General features: G+C 41.5%; 2 protein-coding genes across 9 annotated transcripts in view; both read right to left on the reverse strand.

The window, feature by feature from the left end:
• Positions 1 to 11,147, reverse strand: part of LOC309689967 (estrogen-related receptor gamma-like) — a 33,770-nt gene extending 22,623 nt beyond the window's left edge. For 3 of the 6 annotated variants that reach the window (XM_082506718.1, XM_082506719.1, XM_082506717.1), the window contains exon 1: positions 436 to 845. In XM_082506718.1, coding sequence (XP_082362844.1) covers positions 436 to 491 — 56 coding nt within the window. In that variant the 5' untranslated portion in view covers positions 492 to 845. Of the gene's footprint in view, positions 1 to 435; positions 846 to 5,096; positions 5,131 to 5,673; positions 5,703 to 11,023 lie in introns of those variants that run through there. The other 3 variants (XM_082506721.1, XM_082506720.1, XM_082506722.1) reach the window with 3 other exon arrangements.
• A 783-nt stretch (positions 11,148 to 11,930) lies between these two features.
• gpatch2 (G patch domain containing 2) lies at positions 11,931 to 24,681 on the reverse strand. 3 transcript variants are annotated; one of them, XM_082506252.1, is made up of 10 exons: positions 24,178 to 24,681; positions 23,117 to 23,360; positions 22,194 to 22,744; positions 21,309 to 21,373; positions 20,168 to 20,365; positions 18,049 to 18,169; positions 17,697 to 17,736; positions 17,378 to 17,442; positions 17,163 to 17,251; positions 11,931 to 14,518 (listed from the first exon to the last, which is right to left on the reverse strand). In XM_082506252.1, the coding sequence occupies exons 1-10, from the start codon at positions 24,225 to 24,227 to the stop codon at positions 14,349 to 14,351; spliced, it is 1,593 nt and encodes a 530-aa protein (XP_082362378.1). In that variant the 5' UTR covers positions 24,228 to 24,681; the 3' UTR covers positions 11,931 to 14,348. The 3 variants fall into 3 exon arrangements, with proteins under 3 accessions (XP_082362378.1, XP_082362379.1, XP_082362380.1); XM_082506253.1 differs by having other exon boundaries at positions 22,197 to 22,744; positions 24,178 to 24,667; XM_082506254.1 differs by lacking the exon at positions 24,178 to 24,681 and adding an exon at positions 24,041 to 24,132.
• Between the last annotated feature and the right edge of the window lie 575 nt (positions 24,682 to 25,256).

Raw genomic sequence — 25,256 nt, forward strand, 5'->3', positions numbered from 1 at the left:
TGAACGTGAACTCAAATATTTACACAACATCATGTCAAAAGAAGACAAGATGACACAGATAAGGGTGTGTGTGTGTGTGCTGATGTGTATTCTTCTGAACAGAACAATGAGAACAAGGTAAATGATCAAGACAAGATGAGCAACTTCTTTTTCTTTAAAGGTGGCGTAAACAGTGATGATGCTGCACCACAGAAAACACTTTTTTAACCCCCTCCCCCCGTCACCCTCTGCAATAAAGATTGTCACAGGCCACGTCTGTTTTGCAATAATGATTTGAGTATATCGCAAATACAGAGAAACAGTGAGTCAGTCGATGTGATGAAGCAGCTGTCAAGTATGGCGTGAACACAATCTTGGCTTCATCTGCACTTTGTACTGTTTGAGAGGACACCCTTCAGGTTCTGTGGAGTCATTCTGCTATAAGACAGTACTTACTCTGTGTTAGAGTGGTAGGTGAAACACTCCGGGAGGTAGAGGTCGACTAAATCCATGTGAACTCTGTCACCATGCTCTGAAGAGGAGGAAATGTTCTGTCCAGGGACGTCTGCTTCTGCCCGCCTCCTCCACCTTCCCTGGATCTGTCCTGTCCTTCTGCTCGACAGCTTTTATGCGCTATTATCTATCACTGCACCGTTTCTCACTTTCTATATATTCGGCCTCAAAAGTTTGTCTCCATCTACTGCCTTTCCCTCTATTGTATCACACTATCAGCTCCACTCATTCTCCCTGCGTCTGTATTCCTGTCACTCACTCTTCTCACCAACAGCCTCTGGCTGCCTTTGAAGTCCTGACTGTTGTGACTGGAAGCTGTGTGTGACAAGGGTCTCCAAGTAAAAGCCGGCCCTCAAGAACACCCAGCCACACAATTTGAATGGCCATCCCCCAGAAGGTTGAGCTTGCAACTGATTGGCTGCCCTCTAAGCCAATGAGAGACATGGCTACTGGGGCAGGTGGATAAATGGAGAGGATGACTTTAACATGTTTTAGTTATGAGAAAAATCCAAATATGTAACAGGTATTATTTACTGTTGTATTGCTACTTTAGATTAAAAAGACACTAAATATATCACAAATCTCTTAATATGCATATTAGTGTACATCTTATGGGATAATCTTTATATGGTTCTCTCAAAGCATCGTAACAACAACAACTACAGACAAATACAGGACATTTAAATTGCAATTCAATAGTGTGTGTCCAGTTTCTGCAGCTTATCAGATATATTTAGTCTAATTTGGTTTGAAGTTAGAATGAAAGAACTATGATCAGTAGTTGGTTTATATTTTAAGCAAAAACCTTATATACATATTGAATATTTCTAGGTTCAGGAAATAAGAAGTAAACCAACACTGAAAATGATTTTTAGATGCTGCATTACTCATATCCATTTTTAAAAAAAAAATCTATAACACAGTAGGTGTTACCAGCCATCTAAAATAATTTCTAAATGCTGAGCTGAAAAATGTCTTCATTCCCCTCCATCAATCAAAACAGGCGGCGCAATAAACAAATATATGAATGTCTACTCACACAAAGACATTTGCACGATTTCTACCTTGGCCTTAACTGACTTACTGCTGTTCTAATGAGCTATACCTGGAAGCCTAACGTGATGGCTTTCGCTCGCTAAGCACATGTGCATACAAGATAAGGAAACACAGTAGTTGTCCAGCACAGCAAAAGGCAAAGTTAAAGGATTATATGGTTAAAAGAAACAACACAGCACAGTAAATACAAGAAGAGATTTAACAAAAAAACAAAGTATCTCGACGTTAATGTCAGTGCTCTGATCATGTAAAGTTGTGGTCAGAAATGTACATATACTCATCATCGGCATGAATGTCGTGGTAATTTACTGTTCTTTGTCCCAGTTGGAACAGGTGGCTTTAGTGAACAAGTTTTAACTTATTTTCTATAATACACAGAGGGTCAAAAGTATACATCTCTTTTAACTTGACAAGGCCTTGTTAACATCTTGTTAGCGATCATGATTGACTATAGCCGAAAAGGATTTGTTTGACAGCACTCATTGGATCGACCTATACCCAGAATAATGGGAAAGTCCAAGGAACTCGGGAAAATCTAAGACTGAGTACTTGTAGATTTACACAATGTGGGAAGATTTCTTAGAGCCATTTCTAAACTGCAAATTCTAAGATCATCAGTGCAAACTATTTTATGCAAGTACAGATTATTTGGCAACACTTTGTCAAGGTCAGAGGACCCAAACTGTCACCCTCAGATGAGAGGAAATTGGATAGGATGTTCAGAAACAACCCAACAAAGCTTAAGCCTCCCATGAACTGGAAACTCCTTGAACCCCAGTGTCACCCTATACAGTGAAGTGCCATTACCATTGACTGAGAGGATACCGACCGAGAAAGAAGCCACCGCTCCAAAATTGACACCTTAAAGCTCAACTGAAATTTTGCAGGTACCCACATAGTCAAATGGCTTCTGGAGAAAAGTTTTATGGTTAGACAAGAAAAAGATTGAGCTATTTGACTACAGTGACAAGAGGTATGCTTGGTGAGGTGAGGCGAGGTGAGGCTTTCAAACATAAGAACACTGTACCAGCTGTCAAGCATGCTGGTGGTAGTATCACGCCCTGGTGCCAGTTGTTTCGGTGCCAGTGGTACTGGTACACTGCACAAAATGGATTTAATAATGAAAGACGACTATCTGCAAATTCTTCAAGTTCAGCTCAATTCAACAGCTAGAAACCTGGACACAGTTTAGTCCAACAGGACACACATCAAAACTTGTTTTGCAATGGATAAAGCAGGCTAACATTAAGCATCTGATCGAGCCGTAACTTGTTAAGGGAAATTTAAGCAGATATGTTTATATACTTATTAAAAATCATCATCAATCATTCCAAAAAGTACCATGACATTCATGCTCACGATGAGTGTAAACTACCCACCACAAGTACAGGATGTAGCATGATGCTATATCAGAAATCCATCACAACTTTGCTTTATATTGTAAGTTTCTGCACAATACAATAATCAAAGTATTAAAACAGTCAGTCCTCTAATGAATCCTGCCATTCGTCCTGAGAGAGTGAAGCTACTCTAAGTAGCTCAAGGGTTAGATGGGTCTTAGGCAACGCGTGGTAACTACATCCTAATCCACTTTAATGACAAAAACACACATGAAGAGGTCAACAAAAGTCCCTCTATGTGAAGACACACAAGCACACGTGTACACGCAGACATCTGCCATGTAGTGTGTTTGGTTATGCTGCGAGAGACAGATTTACTCACAGTCAGTGTAATCAGTGTTAAAATCAAAACATGTAATTTTAACATTGTAGTGTATTATACCGTGTGACCACATGGTTCCAGTTCTATCTGAATTAACATAGGACACAATAAGTTTCCTGTGGCAACAATGCAGCAGTTTAATGTTTTCCACCGATGCACAACACTGGTGTTGAACATGCATTTTACTTTTTCAGACCAGCTGATCTGACCTTTAGGTTTGAAAGGAAGAAACAACACAAACCCTTGGCCCATCTCGTCTTCTCTGATCGTCACGATGTCGTGTTAGTGCTCTGAGCCAACCCCCTGCTAAACTTCCACAGGAATGAAATCACCTGCGCTAATCTGTAGCTCAGATAAAAGGCCAGACAGCAGACTGCACGGAGTGGGACTTTATCTCATTATGCACCACATGAAACACCCAGCCAACACTAACACACTCTGCATTAAAGCAGCCTCATACACAGATATGTGTAAACAAACATATCAATGCAAGCGCATGCAAACACAAAGGGGAAAGTACATAAGAAAACCTGTCAAGGATAAAGAGTGTGATTTCCAGCGTAGACAATTTTATCACAACCATAAAACACAAAAACCCAGACAAGTATCACAAGTCACATCTCCTTAAAGCTGATGTAAGAGATAAAATATTTTTACGCTGAGAAATTATCTTCTATAAACCATTTAGGAAACTTAGAGTTGACATTAAAATGATTTTTATCTGTTTAGTTTGGCTCAGAAAGGGTCAAGATTTTTTTCCCATATAATAAATGCAGAAGAATGAAAAGTTCAGGTTGAAATTAAACAACAGATTAATTATTTTATCAGCAGTTAATATTTTCCTTGGCAACAGCCGAGCATTCTCGAGACACTCAACAACAATAGTAGGGTTTGCCTGAGCCAAGTCATAGCGGCGTCAATTGAACCACTTGAAAGAGAAATGTTCAGATAATTTCCTTATGACTTTGTGCCACTGTATGAAAAGGTGCTGTTTGTTCACTTTGCAGTTGATGTTTTTAAGTTAGACAGATAAGATGTGGCACTCATTAACTTCAGTCAGTTGACTGAAAAATTACAATCAAACAGGTTTAAAGTAAGTTCTCATTCAGACAGCAAGTATTACATATTTCTAAGGTAAAAGAATATGTAAGCAGCCGACCTTTCCTCTGTAAATTGTAAAAACTTACCGTTAACTTTTTTAACTAATTGAAAATCTTATTCTATCCAGTATTTGTCCAAACTCTTTTTAAAACTACACAAGTATACAACCCATTTAAAACATTCACCGGTCAGTCTATTGAGTACACCTGTGCAACTGCTTGCTAACACAAATATCTGACCAGTCAGTCACAATGGCAGCAACTCAATGCATTTAGCTTTGTAGACATGGTCAGGACAAGCTGCTGAAGCTCAAACTGAGTATCAGGATGGAGAAGAAAGGTCATTTACATGACTTTGAATGTGGCATAGTCTGGGTATTTCAGAAACTGATTAGTTACTGGGATTTTCCCCAAAACAACAATCTATACAGTTTCAAAAGTCTTAAAAAAAAAAGAAAGAAAGAAAGAAAATATCCAGTGAGCAGAAGTCTTTAGGTTTAAAAAATCCCTTCTCAGAGGTCAGAGGAGAATGGCCAGACTGTTTGAACTGATAGTAAGACAACAGTAACTCAAAATAACTACTCATTACAACCGAGGTATACAGAAGACCATCTCTGAAAGCACAACAAACTTAATATAGATGCGGATGGGCTGCGGAAGCAGTAAAAACCACACTAGTTGGCACTTCTGTCATATAAGAACAGTGGTTTAGACACTATAACCGACCTGAGTGTTGTTAATGACCATGTCCATCCTTTTATGACCGCAGCATCATATCGGCTCATATCATCTTAAACTGGTTTCTTGAATATGAAAATGAGCTCACTGTACTCAAATAACATCCGCAGTCACCAGAACCCAATCTAATAGAGCAAATTTTGGAAGTGGTTGTCATGGATGTGAAGCAACTGTGTGATGTTATCTGTGGACCAAAATCTCTGAGCAATGTTTCTAGCACTTTTGTCAAAAAGTCAAAAGGCGATCCAGCCTCTTACTAGCAAGGTGTACCTAACAAAGTGGCCAGCGATTGCATTTGAGTGTGCTTCATTTGAAAGGAGTTTCTTTTTTGGCCAGAAAAAATGAATTATTTTCATATACACACATATATATCTCCAAAGCTATCCCCATTGCTCTCAGTTGTACTTTTAAGCTTTTATTAGCAAATGTTAGCACACAGAAGCTAACACAGAAGCTAAACATACCATCTTTTTCATAACCACCAGGCTCTTTCTCTGCATAAACTGTTTTGGTTGTTCATTTTCAGCTAAACTGTGGCAATTTAAGAGTTAGAAGGTATGCTCACCGGAAATGACCGTGCAGTTTCACCATCAGATCCACCCTTTGATCATTAGTCCTATTTCAAAGCAGCAAGATGGTGAAAACAGCTGGAGGCTTCATAAAGGGACATTTAGGTGGGTTATTCCATCAGCATCAAGGCTAATTTATCAGTTTCTCGGCCTCGGGCTATTATAGCTGTCAACTTATATTCCATTGAGGCATCAATATTAATAAACCACATCAATGTAGTCTATGATTCATCAGCTAGTTAAAAAGCTAACTATTAGCCAGGATTTAAACAAGAAGTGACTAACAAAATGTAACTAATTTTTTTTTTGACCCATTTGCCAATTTTGGCCCCTTTTTAACTATTTAAACAAAAACAAACAACAAATGACAAAACCTGACACTGAATAACAAACCAACTGGACAAACTTGGACAACGACATGAATGGAAGCAAACTGCAGCAAATGAAACCAAACACGCTGGGCTGCAGTTAAACATCAAAAGTATTTTTACACTGCTGAGCCTGAGCCGACGACAGGAGCTCAATATCTGCTCTGGAGGGATGCTGCATGTAACAAAGCACCCAGCTGTCAGGTATTGACCCCTCACACCAGATGCATCCAGTTTGTCTGAGAAACACGAAAAAGTATGGGTTAAACAGGCACACTGCATATGTGTGTATGCATGTTCTTCCCAAAAATCACAGCCACCGTCTCTCAGCCTCTGGGTCCAGCTGTCGCATTGACTTCCAAAACTGGACAGTCACTCTTCAGCTCCAAACCCCTCCGTCATGCACATTAGCATCAGCCCTCAGATCTAGTGAGTGTAATCTACTTAGTTTATATCTGACTCACAGTCATCCATCAATTATTGAGACAGTGGGAAAGACTATTGACACTGTGTGCAAACCCTGATGTCCCGCTGCTCCGACACAGCACCTCTCCGGCGCTTAAATGGGAGAGACGCATGAAAGTCAAAGGAGAGAAAGACAAAAGAAATAAGACTGAAAACAAATAAAGGAAACTGCAATGATAGCTCTGCCATGTGCTTTGTCGTTGGATGCCTTTAAATAGATGAATGGAAGGGAAATGATACATAAAATGACAGATTAAGTGGCAGATGAGCATTTGGAATCGGATCACTTTCCCTGTATTGATCTGTGGTACACTGCACAGGGATCAGAGGTCACACACACAAACGCATACATACATACATACACGCGCACACAGGCTTATGCCAGAAACCTGCGAAAGCCTCTGGGAGAAGCTAAAGCAACTATAGAAATGTCACTTAGAGCTGCTAGAACCTGCTGCAGCTATCCTTAGTGGGTCAGTGGTCTTGAAATGTTTTTTTTTTTTCACTTATCTAGAGATGTTAAGTCCCTCTGGGAGGGTGGAGGGGGTGAGCCATTCTGGGAAACATACACAGGAAAGCTTTCAGGAAGGCAGGATTTCATTAGGACTCATTTAAGAGTATTTTATGAATATTTGAGACCAAACGCACTGAGTAAGGGCTCGTGTTATTGGTTAAATGAATTGACTAGATTACCCCCTAGTGGAGGGATTGTGTGTGACATTTATAAAACGGGACACTGCTTTTAGCTGAACACGTTTGATAAGGGATGATTATTCGAAAGCACCGTCAAGGTCCATCGAGGCGCGAGCTCAAAGTCAAATACGTCACTGGTCCGCCGTCCCGTCACCGTGCCATGTTGTCTTCTGGCAGGAGCCCATCTGGAGGTTCTTAGGGTGATTATGTAACCGAGCTTCTTCTAACAACATAATGTGGATTACTACAGCAAGTACCCTTTCATATTCTCAACAAGCAGCAGCCTATTGGATTAACTGCTCAGCTTCTGGCCTGTGGTCAGCCGCCTCTGTTTCTGTGCGCTTTCCGCTGAAAGGGGAAGAAAACAGAAAAAAACAAAAAAACAAGAACATCTCCCGTCTCTTCTCCTTCGCTGTACGTAATGCCCTTGAGCCTCGAGTCCTCCTGTGCATATTGTCGAGGAGGTTTGGTGCATAGCGTCATTTAGAAGTTACTTGACGTCTTCTCTAAATAAAGTATGCTTGGATTTCATTTACTTAATATGATCATTATTGAAATTCTGTCCTTGGAGATTGATTCTCCTCTTTTTCTCTGTGTTTTTTTAAACCAGCATCACAAAACCAAAAAGCTTAAAGTAATTAAATAGATTAAGTAGGGAAAGCTTAATTCAGAAAACGTACCCACTTGAGTATTTGGAGTTTCTGCATTTTCTTTCTTACTTTTTAAGTTAATAAACTTTTTTGTAAACTTGAACTTGAACTATTTAACTCTCATCCTACTGACACATTTAAATCACATGGACAACCAACCTATCTCTTACTATAGCATTATTAGCTATATGATTAATTTCATCTAAAGGAAAAAAATAGATTATTGTTACTTTTGCAAAATTACAATTAGCTTTCATATTTCATTTACCAAAAATCGAAACCTTTCTTTAATATAACTTGCAGCTTATATCCATATTATTACTTTAAAGCTTATTTACCATCTTTTGACTCTGGTATCAATTTCAAGTGAACATTATTTGTGTTGTATTTAAGTACACCAGTCATTTTGACCCGAATCAAAAATGAAAATAACGCACACAATGAGCCGGCTCCGAGACTTCATTTCTCCAGCTTGTCGTGGGTCTGCCTCGGGGCCTCTTCCAGGACATGCCTGAAACATCTTACCTAGAAGGCGTCCTAGCCGGATGCCAGAACCACCTCAGTTGACTCTATTTGATTAAGAGGTGTAGCGGATCTTCTCAAAGTCTGTCACTTGTAACTGTAATCTTATTTTTTCAGTCACTACCCACAGCTGACAGCCATGGGTGAGGGTGGAAATGTCGATCAGCCAGCCAGCTTCACTATCAGCTCTTCCTTTACCGTAACGGGCAGAAAACAGAGTCTACTACAGTAGAGGAGGGCAGATTGATAGATTGACCATTGTGAGGGGATTGATACTTTGTTTCTATCCTGTAAGTTCACTATGTAGTGAACTGTGTTATAATGGTGAAGTTCTTTAGAAATGAAAAATGTTCCTCAAACGTGCAGCATGTTCTGCACCAATATACCACTTCCCTCTTCTCTTACTCATATATATATGTAAATATCCACTTAGGACAGCAATTTATTCCTGACCCATAGTGGACACTCCACCCTTTTCTAGCTGAGGACCATGGCCTCAGACTTGCAGGTGCTAATTCTCATCACGTCTCCTTCACACTCATATACAACCTGCTGTAGGGCAAGCTGGAGGTCATCGTCCAATAAAGCCAACAGAACCACATCATCTGCAAAAAGCAAAGACATGTTCTGACAACTTTCTGTGTGAAACCATGAAGGTGATGAATGCGGTGATGGAGTCTTTCCTGTTTAAAATGCCCGACAGAGTACCATGACCCCCAACTGCATGCTGTATTTTGCTTTAATTCAGGACCCATGGCAAATATGACCTGTGAATAACTAGCTTAATTTATTAGAACTGCATAGATGGAATTTGCATAGATGGCAGAACTAATGTGGCATCATTAGGATCAAATTCATTGATAAAGCCATAAAACATTAGAATGATAGAAAAGAAAACAAGCCTGTGAGATATGACAAAAAAAGAGAATAAAATACGACCACAAAATGCATAAAGTTCATTCAAAATGCATAATTTCAGTGTGATAATAACAATAATAACAAGAAGAAGATAAGGAAATCTTCAAAATGCTTTCTCAGTCTGACATTGTCGACATTCAAATTGTTAATAGGAGTAATGTTAGCCTAGAAGACTATTATACATGTAGTCCTACATTGTTATTAATGTAATCAAGAAAGGCAGGAGAAAGGGAGTAAAAGCAGGCTAATCTTACCTGTTTATATCCCCGAGCCTTTCCTTTAGTAGAGTTTTAAAGTGCAAGATTTTTGCATGTATTTTCACTGTTCTATTGGTACTTTTACTCAAGAGTATTATCTTTGTCATTGGTGCTTTTTCACAAGTTGTTAACCCTCCTTTACACAGATGCACAGACACGGTTATCCGACTGGTCTCTGGTGAGGATCCACTGATGCGGGACCGGGGCACATTAAATCCTGGGAATCAGCATCTCACACACCTAATGCTGATGTCAGGAATTATTATAAACATTTCACATACCCACACACACACACAAACATACACAGAAACACCATGCAGCCCATCTCATCATCTCACTTACATCTCCACAGGTGGCAAATTTTACCCTCGAGCTCAATGTCAGCATGTCTGCATAAACAAATCAACGCAAAACGCACATAGAGTGAAAGAGCTTATCCTGTCACATTATCCGTTTTTTTCCCTCTACCACAGCTTTATGAATTCACCCTCTGGCTCTCCGTCTATCTGCCCATCCGCCTCAAACCCAGCCAAACCCATTTTATCAGCAGCTCCACAGGTGAGCCTCGTCTCATTTCACAACGGTGTCTCGTACCACGTCGAGCTAATGCCAGGTCTCTTCCTTCAGTTATTTCACCTCCTTCCCTCTTCACACTGTGCTTCTGTTCTTTCTTTCCCCTTATACACCTCTGGTATATTTCAGCTTTTGAGGTGAGATGTGACACAATTAAACGTCTCCCCTTCCTGCCCAACTCTTTCACCAGGCATCGGGGGTGGGGTCCTTGCGGTGACCCCACCTTCCGGTCATCCCCTCAGCCCGTTAGCCCGCTCAGCACAGCGCACTTAATCCCGGCCGTGCCAAGGTAGACCAGTCAAAATGTAATTTTCTGCAAGATTACACATGATAATGACTCGCTTTGGAGGGCCGCCATAAATAATGACTTCCAATTATAGATGCATAACTATCGATCTGTCAACAGAAGCACCGAGGAAGAAGAGAGAAGCCCGGGGGTTGGGTGGTGGTGGTGGTGGGGGCAGAGCTGGACAGATGTTGTGTTTACTGACATTTTTTTTTTTTTTGGGGGGGGGGGTAGCATGCAGACAAAAAAAGAAAAAACAAAACAGAGGACGCTGCCGCAGACACACTTAACAACTGCCCAACCGCTTTACAAAGTCTTACATGAAGGCTCAGAAGCAAGTGTTGATGTGAGCCAATAAAATAAAATTTAAAAAAAGCCTGAGAGATGAGTTCACCTGGGATCAGAGCAGACCTTCACCTGCTCTGGCACACGCACACACACAGACACACACTTCTGCTCCAATTCAACACCACACTGGACTGTTTCGAAGGAACAAAAACAGAAAACACACACACACAAAACCACATCACCAACACATTTGCTGCAATTAAAAGAAACCTTGCATCTACTACTTCTTCGTCCGCTCAGCCTTATTGCTCTCGCTCAGTACTCACTGTCAGTTTCATGCACTGGCTGGCTGGCTGGTCCTCCGCTCTATAGCTGCAGTCAGTCAGTCTCAAGGACAAACGCTCCAGCTCTCCTCGCCTCCGGTCTCTGTAGCTCAGCGATGCAGCAGCACGCGCACGCACGCACACACACTCCCAACACACAAAAATTTCATAAACACACACATTCCCCTCACCCTCCCTCCCTCTCTTTCTGTTCTCAGCGTCTCACTCTGATCCAGTGCTGAGTTTACCTGCCTACCTTGCTCGCAGGGGGAGTCCTGAGAGAGTGTGTCAGACAAAAAGTGTGTCTAAGAGCAGGGGTGGGTGGTGGGCAGACTGTTGGAGGGGTGAGGGAGAACACAAGCCAGCGTACCCTTATATGCAGAGGGAGGAGGTGAGTAGAAGGGAGGGTAGAGGACACACAGGGTTCCTGTATTCCCACAGATACAGAGGAGGGATTTCTATTGCAGCCTTGCAAAAGATGGGAGAAAAAGAGAGGAGGGAAGAAGACAGAGAGAGCACGAGCATCATATTTCAGTGATGTTGAGTCAGCATGTGCATGGGATGTGTGCGTTTATAGAGTTGGAAATATTTCGAGGCCACGTTCTTATTTGCAGAAAGCTCTCTTCATCAAAAGGGAGCTGCGACCGTGCCGTCTCAAGAGCAACCAGAGAAGAAAGTTCTCCTGGTTTGTACTTAAAGGGCTCACATCCTGATCAGAGTAAGTTGCCTCATTGATGATGTACGTTTTACAACTTGATTTCAGTGTCCTAAACGACTGCGGATCCTGATGCTCTGTTCAACCAACTTCAAAGCCTCAAAAATATTGGTTTAACTCCACAGGACGACTCTCAAAATGCAATCCCGTTGTTGTTAATATGGGTAAATTAGTAAAAGAAATTAAACACTTAAATGCTGCATAAACTGCTGCTTTATTAAACCACTAATCTACATAATACTATGCAATTAAAAAGAGCCCATCATCAGGCCGAAAAAAGAAGAAACACAAAACCAGTCAAAGTTCTATAGGCAAAAAAAACCAAAGAAAATCAGCAATTTGGTACATTTTGGTGTAAGGAAGGCGCTGGTCAAGAGAAAAAGGCCTGAAAAACAACAGAAGAGAAAATTTGACAATCGCAGAATTCCTTTTCCTTGACAAAGAAAAACCTTTTCACAATAATCCAAGACAGGAACACTCTCCAGGAGGTAGGTATATCATTGTCAAAGTCTACAATCAAGAGACGCCTTCATGAAGGGAAATACATGGGGTTTACGACAATGTGCAAACCAACCCCTTCAGAACAAGAAGCCCAGATTAGACATTTAAACTATTAAAATTTTTTTTAAACAAACAAAAAACATAGATGTTCCTAGTGGAAACAGTTGATTTATGGAGAAGATAGGAAAGGCCCATTATCTACAACATAACCACAGTGTTAAAGCATGAGCATGTATGGTTCCAGAAGAGCCTGGTTACTTGGAGTAACGTGCTGTAGTGATGATGATGTGGCTGCTCACCGAAGCAGCAGGATGAACTGTGAAGTGTACAGAGCAATAGTCTCTGTGCAGATTCAGCCAAATGCTGCAAAGCTGATTGGACAGCGCTTCACTGTACGGATGTATAATGACCAAAACATACTGCAAAAGTAACCCAAGAACTTTAGGTCAAAGAAATGTAGTGCTCATAAAAATGCTGAGTCACCTTAACCTAAGTAATCAGGCTTTTTTCCCCCCTTTCTTCAAAATCCATCCTCTACCTGGGGCTGCAGTAAAAATGTAGAGATTTTTTAACAAATTATAATCATCAGGAAGGTTACCTTTGAGCCTTCTTACAAAAAAAAGACAATCTAAAATCAAATTAATAAACAATTAATGCGTTAGTCTTTTTTGCTTAGTTTCAGATTTAACAGTTTTGGTTTACAGAGGCTAAATTTCTACTGTATACCCTTTTCTTCCACATCAGAGCTCCACTCACATGTCTTTAAACTGTCACGAGTTTAATGAGGTAAGTTAGGTCCTAAGGTTAAAAGCTGTTCAGAGGAAATACTGCTACACTTTAAATATCCTGCACCATTTCTAATCAACATCTTTCTATTTTTTTTCTGGCCCCTTGATCTCTCAGCTGCACTTAAATTTACTTTAGCTATATATCCACAACAATCCGCTGTGTCTGGCCAATATGCTAATGGGGTTAAATTACCCAACAGCTGCATAGTAAATAATACAATTAGGTAAGCAGCCAACTTATTTTAATAAATGCGTCTGACTTCCTGTGTTGTGCCGCAGGTGTCTGATTAGACGTTAGCCAGCCCGCACTTCCCCACAATCCTGCGAAAAGGTCTAATCAAGCAAATTAAGCGGAAAGCACCGGTTAAACACAGGTTCCTTCCTTCAAGAGTGTGCACTGAAACGCCAAAATGCTCATATCATACCGTGTGACTGTGTAAAGTCACAAAGCGTGCTTACTCTTGGCTACGTTTGCAGCAACACTGTTTAAAAACCTTAAATTACGTTCAATGAAACGAAAAGCAGGGTGTGGTGAAACTTCGGGCTTCGTGTGCAAATCTGTGCATACTGGTGCTAAATGAAGAGAAATTTGTAACTTGGATTTTCAGCCTTTTTCTTTTTTTTTGGGAGAGAGATTAAAAACATTCTCATGACAAGATTTCTCCAATTAAATCAACAATTAAGAAAAAAAAAAAAAGGAATTGGGCGAGGAAAAACATCCAGATATCCAAACTTACATCAATAAAGCGTACCCTAAATTCATTACAATTAAAAAAAAATAAGAATAATCTTGAGGTATAGCCTTCTCAAACAATTGATTTTAAAATTATTGTGCAACATCAGACAAAAACCCTATCATTGATTCACTAACCAACACAGCCGACTGAAGAACCATTGCTGTCGTCACTGGCGACCTGAAGCAATACTTATTTGTATGTAGTCAACAGCACCCCAGTTCTCTGACCAGTAACACTGGCATCTGAGGTAACGGATGAGACATCACATCACATCACTTTCTCCAACATGGAGTTTCTCAAGAAGACGCATTTGCCATTCTTGTCTGTGGATCACTTTCCGTCCTTTACTTTCACATGTTAAGGAGTCTGTGCAGAGATCTCAGTCTTCTTGCAGTTTCCCCAACATGGGAAAGTTTAATTTTTGTTTCATCTCAGGTCGTTTGCTATGATGAGCAGCGTCCTTCTCTTGTTGTTCGTGCGCCTGGATTATTCCAGACCTTTGTGTGTGTGTTTTTAGATAACCCTGAGGAGAATTTCATCTCGTCCCTCCTTGGTGGGGTATATTATCCTGGCCTCACTCTGGGTGTTCAGCTGAAACCCAAACCCGTGCCTTTAGGTCTCTGGGTGGCCCGGATGGGCTCGGTAATGCCTCTTCCCTCAGGACCCAGGCCCATCCCTGGACTCCAACCCATGGTTTGCAGCATGCGGTTCCCCATGTTGGTCTCAGGGATCGGAGGTGCGTTCTCCCCGACCACTCCTGAAAACAAAGTTCACTGATTAAAGAAAGCTAATAATTTCTGTCTACGCATCCTCACTCATACCATGTTAAACACTACGTACAAGTGTCAGCTATAAAGGAGATCTTCAAAGCAGCTCAGACAATGTACGCGTGAAATGAGTAAATAATAAAGTTAGTTTGACGTGCCCCACAAACAGTTTAAACACAAAGCTAGAGACAGTTATAGCATATAGCATTATAGTAAACAACATAACAGGAAATTCAATCACAGGTAAGTGGTACATAAACTCTTCTGATTACTTTCTCTCATCTGTAGACCGTAGCCATCAACAAGCAACAAATTTTTTCCTCCCCCAAATAAAGTAAGGTAGACCTGCCTTTTGTCCTTAGTGCCTTATTGCTATGTATTACTATTGCTATGTCTGTGAATGGAGTTCACAGTGTAAGGAGTGCTTCGAGTAGAGTCAGAGTAAAGAACGGCTATTTATATAAATTTCAGTCCATTTAGCTGGGACTGTACTAGAAGGGGAAAAAGTACTGGTGGCTGCCAGTGATACCCTCTCAGTCTTCTGGTAGATGTGCATATGGTATGAATGTAGGTGACATCTTTGTTATCATAGGAAACTTGACCTCTAACCTTAATCTTAAAAATAAATAACTGGTTTATAAAACGATGACAAGATACATCAGAGTCAAGGAATACATGCACTGAATACATGAAATTCACAGGAATAAATTGGCACCAGAAAAATGTTAAATAACTAGTTTGTCATAGTACTATCAAACTGCTAGCTTTTTTTTTTTAGTCATATAAATCGAGGACAAAACATCTGAAATGTATCCAGTGGTTGGAATATTGAGGCAAAACAGCTGTTTTGAAGCTTTTTGAAGTTGATATGTGCAAAACAATTAGGTCCAATATTAGATCTGTTATGTTTTAATCACACAAGCTTAGAGATCGCTCAGTGAAAAATTTGTACATCTCAACCAGTTTGTGGCTGTTGGCTGTAGCCAGGGGAAATCGGTTGCAAATAAGGTGCTGCACCAAAAACCATCTTGTATTTGCTTTGGTTGCAACACACTGTCTGCAAGAGTGCAAGACTGTCTCGCTTCAAAGTTAAAGTAAAGAATGCGCTCGGCAAGTAATTTGCAGACAAGCATGCAAACTAGTGGCGGCCTGCTTGCGAACAAAGCAATTGCAAGAAGGTTTACAGTGCAGCACCATATAGGTCTTTTTACCTACTGTCAACCTACTTACAACCAGCAACCACTCGCCAACCTTTTTTTTAACATTATACATTTAATATGTGGCAAAACATTTTATGCTTTTTAGTCACTTTTAAAGAAATTAGAAGTGAAAAAAAAAGTTACTAGCAGTATTTTTTGGATTTACAATACATTAACCCTAAAACATTAAAATCCTCTTTCTTATTTACAGATCTGACGTTCTGTCTATCTGGTGGTTCAGCTTTAGTATAAACGTAACCATGTAATTGACTTGGCCACATTTTCAATGGTGTAACAAATGCAAGCAGTGAAGGGAAGATCATCCGTGTCTGTCTCAGACACTGATCATTTTGTCCTCCCTCTTCCTGTAAGTTCCCAGTCCAGTCACAGAGTGCAACCTATTACCCTTTTTAATCCTCCTTTCATTTGTATGCAGGGCAGAGTAAAGCTGCAAGCTCATTTCCAGACGCGACCGTCTGAAGGTTCGAGCACGCCAGGAAGGACATTTGGCCTCAGAGTACAAATATGCGCCAAGTGAGTGTCAGATATGTACACAATGCAACACTGAATATGCCACAATGATACTTTGGCAGCCCAGCAGACAGTGGTAATGTTTTCCATGTGCTTGCTGGGTGTTGCCGCCCTATTTAACTGATTTTATCCAAGTTTTTAAGCAGCCACCTTAAATAAGGACCTCATAAAGTTGAAATTAATCTTTGGTTACACTTTTTTTGTCTGCCCAATTTCTTTAATGTGTGCTCCATTTCTTCTGTTTTTAAACACAAATGCTTACCTTTCTGTTGGACCTGGGCATAAATTAAAGAAGCCTGCACCTGAGCCAAAGCATGCATGACTCTTTAACCCACAAGTGACAGCCAACTTAATCTCATAAAACACTTCAGTACACTAATGTGGATACAATGTCAGCGTTTAGGTATAAATTACAATCAAAAACAAGATAAAGCTCCAAACTAAATACATTACAGGGCCAACATTAGCATTAACTCGTCCTTCCTCCTCCAAAAGGATAAACTGGCCCAGAGGTAAGAGGAGTAGTTTTTTTTTGGAGGAGGTGGAGGGGATGAGTGGAGGGCCTAACGGCTAATCCAGTATCTCTGCTGTGGAGCGTGATTTAGCCAGCTGACTCTTGTCCAGCAAAGCTTAGGAAGGAAAGGGCTTTATTAATGAGAGAAGGTTGTGCAGGAGGGAGGATATGAAGGGAGAAAGATCCGCTTTCTCAAAAATATGCAGCTAAAGCGCACACTTCATCCCAGTCTGTACAGCAGAAGGTGTGAAGGAAAGCTTGGACACATTGAGCTCAACGAGGAGGAGGGGGAGGGGGAGAGGAGAACAGAAGAGAGCCAAAAATACAATAAAAGGAGCAGTTGGTATAAAGTGCCAGATGGTGTGCTAGGTGAAGCTAGGTGTTGAATACCTGAAGGTGCAGTGGAACCAAGGGGGGCTGCTTTGCGCCTCCGCTTGATATCCCCTGTGCAGAGCGAGCCGAGGTGTCCGCTGGTCTGTCTGTAAAACCAGTCAAGACACGCAAAAATATGATAGCACCCATTTGATCTTAAATAACAAGAAAAGTTCTCATCCCTTAACAAAAACAAACAAACAAAAAACCCAACGAAGTCAAACTGTTCTCACCTGCTTGCTGTTTTTACTGAGCAGGTCCTCCGATGCCCTCTGTCTGAGAGTGGGTCCCAGTGCAACTGAAGGGGCAATGAGGGAGACACAAAAGAGCGAGTTACCCTTGGAATGAACTTTGTATTCTGCATTTTAAAGTCATTTTGGAGGCTTTTTTTTTTTGCCTTTTTTAGGTGGGTGTAGAGAGGATAGGAAAGCTGGGGAGAGAGCACAGGTGAAGGAAGGACAGTGAATGGCCTCTGAGTGGATTCAAACCCTTTTATTCCACAATAAAAGGAATAAAAGGGAAAAAAAAGAAAGAGAGAGAGAGACAGCTTACCTGTCCGTGTTCTCTCCTTGAGCCTGAGCTGAACCACGGCCTGTCGGAGATATTATGGTATCATTACACAGAAACTATTGCTTCTCGTCAACCACAGAAACTAGTGCAGATCTCCCAAAGAAAACAGGATTATCAAGATCTTTCTCACATTAGCTAACACACAGGCAAAAGCTGAATGAGGTCTCATCATGCTTCTCTGTTGTCAAATAAAATGCTTTTATGATGTCAGTATAAAATTTATCATATCCTGCAGGTTTTTAAGTTACTTTTATTAATTCTTCAACACCAAGGTTACTTATTTAAATAGCATCTTTCATAAAATGGAAAAAGTGATCATGCAGAAAGAACTCACTCGTGGGTGTCCTGAGTTTGTCTGCTCAATCTTTCGCTGAAGCCCTGACTGGAGGTTCCCTGCAGCCCTGCCTCAGGTACCTGATGGTTGCCATGAAGGCGGCTCAACCGGGCCTGGAAACCTGACAAACACCAGCGCAGGTTCATCATTATTTAACCTTACGATAAGATCAGTGAAATCACTCAATCGGTTGGGTCAGGAACATTTCAAGGTAACAAAACACTGATACATCTTTTGAAATCCCAGCTTATATTTCAACAGGTTTGTAAACAGAGCATTATCCACTGGAAGCTGAGGTAATCTTAGTATGATGTATGGAATTCAACAAATTTATTAGACCACCTGACAATTAAATAGTGCTAATTCACACATAATTACCAAAACGCTTCATTTTTATGGCCTCCTTCGGAGCTTTCACAGAAATGGAAGCATACTGGAATCACCACCGTAGGTGCATTTCATCTAGCATTGAAACATTCTGGAGCTTTTCTTGGGCATAAACACAACAATGCTGACCAAAGAGTTTAAACTTTAACTTTTACAGCCACAGTACCTTATTCCAGGCATCTGCAGTCCAGTGTTTGTGCTCCTGGATGTCTCAACAATGGCTTCTTAGCAGCTAGCCTTCTCTTTAAGCCTCGTTTTTTCAGCCCTCTGCTTATTGTCATCCTGAAGACCTTTATATCAGTAGTGATTTTCTTTCTGCCTTTAGTACTTAAAACTTTGAAGCACTGCACAGCTGTTTTCTGCCTCTTCCTCTGCACATTTTCCAAGCATCAGTCTCAGCAATTGATTAGTCCACAGCATACATGACCACACTGTGAGAACACTTTAAGTCTTGCCCAATGTTGTCTCAAAGCATACCCAGCATCAAGAAGTGCTTTAATGCAGACTCTTTTCTTTTCATTGAGTTCTCAACGATTTACCATTTTGAAAAGGATCGATGGATTTCAAACTGAATTCACTCATTTTTCTGTTTAGGAATTCAAGTGAATTAATTTGGCATCTTAATCAAAAATAAGCAACTTTAATATTTTTTCTATGTTTTTTGTAAAACAATACATTTGAAAAATCATGGCTAAGAACAACAATTATATTTTAACAATCATTTTGATTAAACAGCTTGCACATACTGGTGGATAATCCATTGCAGAAACATAAAAAATGGTTTTGGTAATGACAGTACCTTTAATGTAGGGTGGCTGTGGCATAAACCTGTGGTCTAACAAATCTGCAAAGTTGCTCCAGCTTTACGTCCAGCAACTATGCTGTGTGATGTGGGCTCCAGCTTTTGGGCACTGATGTGAAGGTTTCAGCTGAACACCCAGAGTGAGGCCAGCACCACGTTGGTTGGAAAATAGGTAGGAGATGATATGTCACGACTAACAAGGTGTGAAGGGGGGGGGGAAGCTAGATTAAAGGTACTGTCATTACCAAAACTGGAGGACACTCGAAAGAAAGCTTCATGCAGCACAAGTCTGAAAAATGTTCTTTTTGGTGCTGAACACTGCAAACAAAGCCTTTCTTCAGAGATACTCTCTCATTCCACACATCAGTTTATTGCTGTAATGCTGATATGTCAGTGTGAACCGTTTGCCTCCTAGTGGTCTTTAGTGAGACTGCAACAACTTTTCACTACAGTATCTTCACTTTGCCCCTCATACTAGATATTATATTACATTATATGTTAGAAAGCTACTCCTTCCATCTGCTCCAGCTAGGGGGCACCACAGGAGATCGTTGGTTTCGACCTAGTCCCCGTCCTCTCTCTGTCAAACCAACCACATTCATAAAACTCCTCTTTGCCCATCCTCTTGCCTAGGAGCATCATCTTCACATCCTTTTCTCAATGGAGCAGCATATCCCAGTTCTAATCCAGCTCAGAGAAATTCAGTACATGCTTGTTTCTCCCAGTGCAAATCTGGGCATCTTTAAACGAGCTAATGACTCCTTACATTCTTTTACATACAAACCTACAGTCTGTTCTTCACCCCTCTTTAGAGCCACCATTGCTTTGGATGGTTGACCAAAAAAGGGAGGGGGAGAAAAATAATTGCCATTGTGTCCAAGTTTCTAAGTGATTCAAATGTGACTGTGAAAGCAAGCACCAGAAGCCTACCTCTCTGTGCCCCAGGGCTCATGAGTGGGAAGGATCCAGTGAGAATGCTGTTAAAGACAGGGTCGGCTAGATCCAGCTCCTCTGACCCAGTCTCCCTCTCCCACCAGGGAACAACTCCTGCTATCCCACAAGCACCCCCGGGCCCCGGACCGGAGCCCGGCTCACCCTCGTAGAACCAGTCACTCTGCTCATCGTCACCTAAAAGAAGGAGTATGAAAAATGGGACCTCACAGAAAAGCTGCTTAAACTCATATACAAAATGAAATAAAAAGCAATTTCACCATATTTAGAAATAACTGGGAAGGATCAATAATCAATAACGAAAAAAGAGGAGAACACAGTTTCTAAAAGCTAGCAAGATGTTTGAGAGAAGTGCTTTTATGTTGTTTTTACACCTGCGCTGTTTTTTGCTGTTTAAACTGTACTCTGGTTCATTTCCCCCCTCAGTCCAGTTCACTTGTGCAGGTGTTAACAGGGTAATCGCACTCAGGTACAGAGCAAACAACCACACCAAACGCTTTTAGAGGAGGTGGTCTAAGTCCGATTCCAAATGGTGTGTGAATGCAATCTGAGTCAACTACCAGGTGCATGCTGCAAGTCTGAACTAAACATCTTCACATAGCCAGGAGTGCTTTGCATTCTGGGGTGCGGCAGAGTACCATAGTTATTCACAAACAGTACAAATAGTCAGTGCGTGTTAGCAACTAGCTGTAAAATTTATGTAAATTCCCCATGTTGGACACTCAGCCAGAACACAGCACCTTCATCTTCCTGTACTTAGTTTTTTTGCTCGAGCTCCAGACAAAATAAGTGGACTAAATGTTCTTATGTGGTTTGTACTGACCCATTTTGGTTCACTTTGACTTTTTTTTCTGCGTCAATAGAAACCAAACCACAGGAAAAAGCTACAAGTTACAAGTACAAACTCATCAACTGACTTGGACCAGGGTATGCGAGCTATAGGTGTGAAAATACCCTAAAATTAGATTGCATGCACTTCCTACAAAACACAACCCAACACAACCACTGTGTGCAGATGCGGACCCTTACCCTTTCACAAAATCCTCACTTCTGTGTGCACTTCTATGCAACATGCCAGACAGTTTTTGACACATACCTCAGTACACATCTCAGTACATACCTTGCCTCCCCTCATCATTTGTATAGAGGCCTCCATCACTGCTGTTACTCACACTGCTGGTCTCACTGAGGAAAAAATGGTAGAAAAGGAAATTCAACCAAGTGTTTCTCCACTGCATAACTATATCACAAATCCACATATATCCCATGCATTTGCAAATAACATTAATGCTAATAAATAATACCTTAGACACTTTGTGATAATATAAAACACAACAGTAACGTAAACTCCCCCATGTTGAACTACTGCTGGCAACCTTAATCTTTCCTCTGCTCTGCAGCCTTGATGAGCTCAGCACAGCTATCCACCTGGTGGCAATTTTTGTTCAAGTCCCCCTTCAGCTCACAAATGATCTCAAGAGTAGAATAAGGACTACCTCTGCCAGCTGCAGTTCATGATGGAAAAAGCCTGTCTAGCCCCAGGATGAGAGACTCCAGACAGTTCATTACCATCAAAGCCACAACAATAACCTTACTAGCCCTACAACGAGTAGGGAAACGCTAGATGGTAGTTAGCAAGTTTCCATTTAGATTTTTTTCTTCTTTTTTTCAACTATTTTTCATTCAATAAAATAAGTTCCCAATACATTCTAAATGAAAGCAGCCATCAAAGAACATGCATGAGAACTAACTAGTCTGGAACTGGCAACATTTTAGCTTTAAATAGTCGCTTCTTTTTGGTGATCTATGCACCAAACACATTTCAGACATTTCAAAAACATTTAAAAAAAGATATTAATTTTAGACAACCAGCCCCAAACACTCCCTTGCCTGCAGTACCACAAACTGACACTAAGACTCCATAAAAATCGCACACAGTAGTACATACAGAGGGAGCTACAACATCGGGAATTACGAGGCATAAAAAGAAAGGCAAAACACTAACCACCTGTCACTCATGTCCTCATCCGAGCCCTTTTGCTCCTCCAGCTCCATCTTGTCTTTGGACCCGTCTGTTGGAGAACAGACGGGGTCTTCACTCTCCACCACAACCCCTTCATCAGCAGCTTCCACTCCCAGCCGGTGTGTCGCCAGTTTCCTCTTTTTTACTCTGCTTTTGTTTCCACTTGGCTCTACCAGTCCACCTCCGCAGAACTCCATGGCACCTCTTCCCTCACTTGCACCCAGTCTATGTGGCTTGCCACCAACACGGGCTTTGGGTACAGGCGGTGGCCCAAGCATAGTGGAGGTGGGAGGTTCTGGATCTATGGGTGGGTCCACAGCCATGCGTTTGACCTTACGTCGTCGCCTAAGGCTTCGAGTCCCCTCTGCTGAGCCCAGGACACCCAGGTCATCCGGCCAGAGCGGCCGTTTACTTCGCCCCATGTCGGCTGTGTAGGGGATTCGCCGTTTGGGGCCAAGTTGTTCATCTGAGTCACTGTTGTCACGGGCATGGCTATTGGCAGCAGAGACAGCTCCTGTACTGGCACGGTAGTCCTGCAACAAATGACACTGTGGTGAATACCAGGCTGTGATGCTGATGCTAAATTAAGACACTTGCATCAACACGAGTATGTCAGCTAAGACAGAAGCAACAGCAGTGGGGCCAGATTTATGAAACACAGACACATTTTTACCCAAATAAAAATGTTTGCTATTGTCCAAAACGCCACACTATTTTAATATATTTTGGATCCCCCCCCCCCAGTTACATTTTTCTCCTCTTCTCAAAACAACTACAGCAAGCCAGATAACTACATCCTCAAATGTAGTAAAACTGGCTCAGCTGGTCTTAGGTAACACTGTTGACACAGGGTTTCAAACAGATGTGTCTTGTCCACAGTCCCTATTCAATTCACCCTATCTCACCTTATGTTCCTCCACACTGGACTCTGAACCCTCACTGAGGTGGCCCGTCTCCCACGGTGGATGTGGGTTGTCTGAGCGTCGTTTCCTACCCCTCCGCTTCCGAGCCTGTCTCTTTAGCAGACAGCCCACTGCCAGTGCATGGTCACCTCCATCACCAAAACCACCACGGGCAGCTTGCTCTGAGCTCTCCTCCAGCGCTGACACCAGGTCATGGACCAGCTCGTCCATCGTTCGGCGAAAGTGCCTGAGATTAAGCAAAAAGGAGGGTAAATACAATTTTATCTCACACCAGGAGTGGACAATCAGATACCTAAAGCACTTACAAGCACTAACGATTTCGCGTGTGCACGTGTATTGGTATAGAGTATAAGAATGTAGCCATTATGTGTAGATTCCTATTGATGGGCAAACCGCAAGGAAACTTAAGAGACGACTCCTGACTAAACAGATGCAAATTGAAATGCTATCACGTCAGCTAGCTGTCGATAAGCCCAATTGACGGTGACAACTTTGGACATGGGAGTAAGCTAGCTGTAAAATATCTGAGACTATAGCCTGGTGATTATTCACATTACATAACGTCCATGTCTTCCCAGCAAGCAAAGCTAGGGCTAACACACGATGGGTGCACTGCTGAAAAACAGTATTAACAAATCTCAGGCGATACCATTTAACAGCCCGCGATTGTGGGTTGCAAGGTTCTCTAAATCGACGCTTGCTTTAGTTTGCACTTTAAGTTGTTAGCTTCGAGGGCTAACGTTTTCTTGCTACTTAGCCAAGCCCTTCCAAAACAAACCCTGAACTACAGAATTTAAAAGCTGACCAACTGCTGGTACGTAACAGCGTTAACATGTAATAACACTCACGGCATTAACTTATACTTAGTTTAAACAAGCGCCGCCAAAAAGTAAACAACAAACACACCCTAAAATATTCAGAAGAGCTTAGCTGCTAGCCTGTTAGCGCAGCTAGCCTTTTCTCTGCCTCTAGCCGGCTGATTCACGAGAGTGGAGTGGACGTGAACAATATGTTACGTCTCCGCGGTTTCAAACACCACCTACCAGCCAGTTCCCGCTTTGCCGATGGTTTTTAGATTAGCTGCACGGAACATGAAAGCCACCAAGTCCCCGCTATCCTTAGCCAGAAACAACGGACAAACACTGACACGCCACTGAAACCATTCTGGCACAAAAGCTAACGATCAGCTAACTGGATATGCGACAAGAGGAGGACACCGTGAAAGCAGCAGCAAGGTACTGTGTTGCCTTTGAGTGCTGAAGAAAATCTACAGCATTGCGATGGGAGAAAGAGATCGTCAGAACATAATAATATTAAGGAGCATTATAATTATTATATTTAAATACGCCAAAACTGGATAAAATATATGTATGTATGTGGTTGATGTCGTATCTATAAATATTTGCGTACCATTAACTGTCATGTATGTACACAATAACTGAAAAGCTGCTGTTGCAATAATGTACATGAATGCAACATCAAGCGCTTGACTTCCACGTGTATTTACCTGTATTGAACACTAGAGGACGGTGTAGTATAAAACTGGATCCATGGTTGAACTCTGCCCTGATAGCGGCTGGAGGAGGACTATCCTCCGCCTGTGGGCACTTTGGCACGAGCGAGGTGCCCACGGCAGCACCCGCTGCTTGTTGAGAGTAAGAGCAACAAGCGCTTTCACGTCAAAAGTCGTCATAAATTAAGCCTCCAATAACACCAGAAGCTAGTCGCTTTTTAGGGAAAAAACGACGCTAAGGGGGTTTGAAAACTCCCTAAATATAGTGACAAAATCGCTAAGTTGGCAACACTGTTTTCAGGGTATTTAAAAAAAATTCAAAACAAAACAAAACCGTGCATCTCAATGGTATTCTCTGAGCATGCGCAGAATTACGCACAGTTGTCATGTGATCCAGTGAGCGAACAAAGGATCAAAGGCTCAAAGAGCGCTGACGTCATATTCGCAGCCACAAAAGTCTATAAATACCCCCTCTTCACCTTTGCAAACACAGTTTTCTTGGAACATTTTCAGAAACGGCGAGTTGTGTTTAGCAAACCAGAAACTTTTCAGAAAGGGACTATTTTTAAACTTAAACAATTAAGCAAACATTTTTTATTGTGACACTTT

The sequence above is a fragment of the Aulonocara stuartgranti genome (genome assembly GCF_965226115.1).
Source record: "Aulonocara stuartgranti genome assembly, chromosome: 15".
NCBI classification, from domain to species: Eukaryota; Metazoa; Chordata; class Actinopteri; order Cichliformes; family Cichlidae; genus Aulonocara; species Aulonocara stuartgranti.